This window comes from Sinocyclocheilus anshuiensis, unplaced genomic scaffold (genome assembly GCF_001515605.1).
Source record: "Sinocyclocheilus anshuiensis isolate Anshui unplaced genomic scaffold, SAMN03320099.WGS_v1.1 scaffold85, whole genome shotgun sequence".
Classification (NCBI taxonomy): Eukaryota; Metazoa; Chordata; class Actinopteri; order Cypriniformes; family Cyprinidae; genus Sinocyclocheilus; species Sinocyclocheilus anshuiensis.
In genome coordinates, this window is record NW_015536800.1 from 536,902 (window position 1) to 540,212 (window position 3,311).

Consider the following 3,311-nt stretch of genomic DNA (forward strand, 5'->3'; position numbering starts at 1 on the left):
GAAATAAAAAGCATGTTTGGCCTTTCATGATGCACATTGTTCCAAAGCAGCTTTGCAGAGAAATGAAAAACTATACTTCCTTGGGGAGAAGCAAGATTCAGCTGGGGAAACCCACCTCAGCTATTCTCAGATTTATATTTATACAGCAACATACTATATATCCAGCCCTGTGCTGCATCTCTGCTCAGTAATAGACCACTGCTGCTCTCTAGTGGAGGAAACAGGACACTTTAAATCAAGTGTTTATTGTGCTACATTTGATAATACATTTTTTTTGTTTGTTTTACAGTGATTCTATGAATCAGAAAAGTAACAAAAATCATTTTTCCATCCAATTAACTTTTCACAATAATCTGTCATTTTTACTCCATTTATGTTTTTTCAGTTTCAAAATTAAAACTAAAGTGGTTGAAACGGTACAATGAACTTTGGCAACACTTATTTTACTTATATTTACAAATGTTTAATTTAAAGCAACAGTTAAATTTAAAATGTAAGATTTTTACACTGCGTCAAATTACATCAAATCCATATGAGGATCTTTAAAGGGGTCAAAGGTGTCCACAATCAGACAAAACATATGCAATATTTCTCAGCATTAAATGTATACAGGATGATTTAAAATGTATTAGATGCTTAATATATATATATATATATATATATACACACACACACACACACACACACATACATACATACACACAAATTCCTGTGCACAGATTATTTTGTATTATTTCTCATTTTTATTTACTCAGGCTAACAAGTATTGTGCTTCTAAATTAATCCATCTATGTATATAAAAGCTAATAAATGTTACACACTTGTAATATCCCAAGTCATATAATCTAAAATAATTTATGGAAATAAATCATCTTTGAACATTTAGAAAATACAGTTTGTTAGGAAACAGAATTTAAGAACATATTTTAGACTTTTAGGTTACAAGGCCATCATTCACACTCAGTCACTGCCTGGAGCAGAAGCTCATCAGGTACCTCTTCAGTGGCCCTTTCTACTTCCTGCAGAGCTTCCAGATAAGCAGGGTCATCAGGCCACTCTCCCCAATCCTCCGCTTTCTCAGCCTGAGGAGCCGAGGAGGACTCTGTTGAATCAGTCCTGGGTACAGAGCTGTGCGCAAGCTCAATGTTCCCCAGTTCATCCGTTAAATATGCCTGATCCTCTTCATCCTTATGTAAAGAAAGGTGTAAAAGTCAACACACAAATATACATTCAAACTAATGTATGGTTATGTAAATTACAGGTGTCTCCATCCAGATTCCAGATGAGTTGAATCCTGACTGACCTCCATCAGCAGGTGGCTCATGCATACCTCTTGAGGCAGAGGGAAGCCTGTAAAAACATAGAAATGCCATAATATTACAATCTAACCCACTTAAATGTTATATCATTCCCCACAAATGTTCCATATCTAGCCACATCTTAAAGTGTTATTTTAGCATTATTTATATACTATAATAAAAATTATTATTATTTTGAATTAACTTTTATGTTTTAGTTTTCTTTTGTCATTTTTATTAGTTTTTTAAATTATTTCTTATATCTGTTTGTCATTTTACTACTTCAGCCTGAACGTATTTGAGTTAGTTGCTGAGGCAATATATTCATATTTTATTTCAGCTTTACAGAAAATGATGATAATATGTTTTGTTAACAATAACAACACTACATCTTAACAGATTCTTATCTAGAAGCAATATCACATCTATAGCAAACACTGTCACATCTAGTGGCAGTACAAGCTATAGTAGTAAAGCTATATAGTAGCTAGAAAGTAAAAGGTTTTATGTGGTGCTATTTATTCTTCTGTGGAACGTACTGGAGGATCTGTAGTTCTGTCTTCTGCAATCAGGGTCATGGCATCTTTGATACCACACTTCCTCTTTGAGATCCACCACAATTCTGTCAAAAAGAAGAATAAAGAGCATCCATAATTGTTACAGACCATCAAACAGACAATGTAAAGTAATGCAAATCAAAGCAGTACAGACTCACATGATGTTATTGCTCTTGTGAAAGCGCTTCACGTTGTGGCACCAGCGGAATTTCTCAATATCATAAACCAACAGCTGTTCAGATGCAAAGTAGTTCCATCGCCGGATGCCTGTTTGGGGTAAATGTGACATTCAGTTCACAAAGCTTTCAGCTGAAGTAATTCCTTTTGTGAAAAAGTGCGTTGAGTTACATGAGGGACAAACAAGTTTCTTTTATTTGAAAGAAACTGAGGTACAATGAAAGCATGGCACCATCTCTTACTTCCTTGAATGCGATCCTTGCACACAAGTGTCAGCACAAATTCATCCACCTCTTTAAAAGGAGACGGCTTCTGTTCACCCAACAGATCTACAGTATATGGAGAGGGCAGAGTGAAAAGTGTCCACTTGTAGTTAACTGTCAATGATGTGAACAGTAAAGCATGACATTCAAGCAGGGTAAATGCAGTAAATGCACATTTTAAGTGAACCACATTGAGTTAATTTGCTCACAAATCCTATTCTTAGAAACCACTGATAGCACTTGGGGGTGTTAATTTGTATTTCTCATTACCAGAGCTGTGTGACTCTATCTGAAGGGTCGAACACTGAGATCCTGCTGTACTCTTCTGTGGCATATCATAAGTCAAAATCCTCTGTCCTGTGAAACTAATGCAAAACAGATATGTGTGTTAGTTAGTGTGTGTAAAATTCAGTATTCTAAAACAAAGATTCAATCACAAAAAAAGCTGGCCCCACCAGAATGCGGATAACATGTTTACACAAAGATGTAAAGATGCATACAAATAACCTGATATTGGTGATTAAGGAAGCTAAAAATATGTATTCTTCTTTTGTGGTGTGCTTGGAGGGCTTTGGGACAAACTTGTTGTCTTCTGCCACACAAAATGCTGCATTCTTTCCCAGTTTGGAGGACTTGTAGAGACGGAAGTTTCTGTTCTTGGTGTAGACTCCTTCAAAAGAGGACAGAATGTTATTAAAATGAAGGACCATTTTCTTGTCCCTTACATTAATTTGCAGTGTACTTTAAATCGTATATATATATATATATATATATATAAAAACTACATTCTGATAATATAATTTTAATGAAGTGTCATTAAGTGTAATTAAAGAGAGTACACTTTCATGGCAATGTTTTTAAACAGTTAAGTACACTGTATAATAATAATGTCAAATTAAAAGTTTTATTTTAATGTTTATTTTAAATCATGTTTTAATAAAAACATGATTTTTGTCTTGATTTAAAGACGTACACTGACTTTGATGTGTTGACTAATATACTAAAGCACACATAAA

General features: G+C 34.3%; 1 protein-coding gene across 1 annotated transcript in view; it reads right to left on the reverse strand.

Annotated features, from left to right (window-relative positions):
- Positions 1-785: 785 nt before the first annotated feature.
- LOC107656685 (DNA-directed primase/polymerase protein-like) overlaps positions 786-3,311 on the reverse strand; it is a 10,020-nt gene continuing 7,494 nt past the window's right edge. The window contains exons 16-22 of the mRNA XM_016444629.1: positions 2,803-2,965; positions 2,566-2,660; positions 2,275-2,361; positions 2,014-2,122; positions 1,838-1,920; positions 1,304-1,350; positions 786-1,187 (exon numbers count right to left, since the gene is read on the reverse strand). Coding sequence (XP_016300115.1) covers positions 951-1,187; positions 1,304-1,350; positions 1,838-1,920; positions 2,014-2,122; positions 2,275-2,361; positions 2,566-2,660; positions 2,803-2,965 — 821 coding nt within the window. The 3' untranslated portion in view covers positions 786-950. The remainder of the gene's footprint in view (positions 1,188-1,303; positions 1,351-1,837; positions 1,921-2,013; positions 2,123-2,274; positions 2,362-2,565; positions 2,661-2,802; positions 2,966-3,311) is intronic.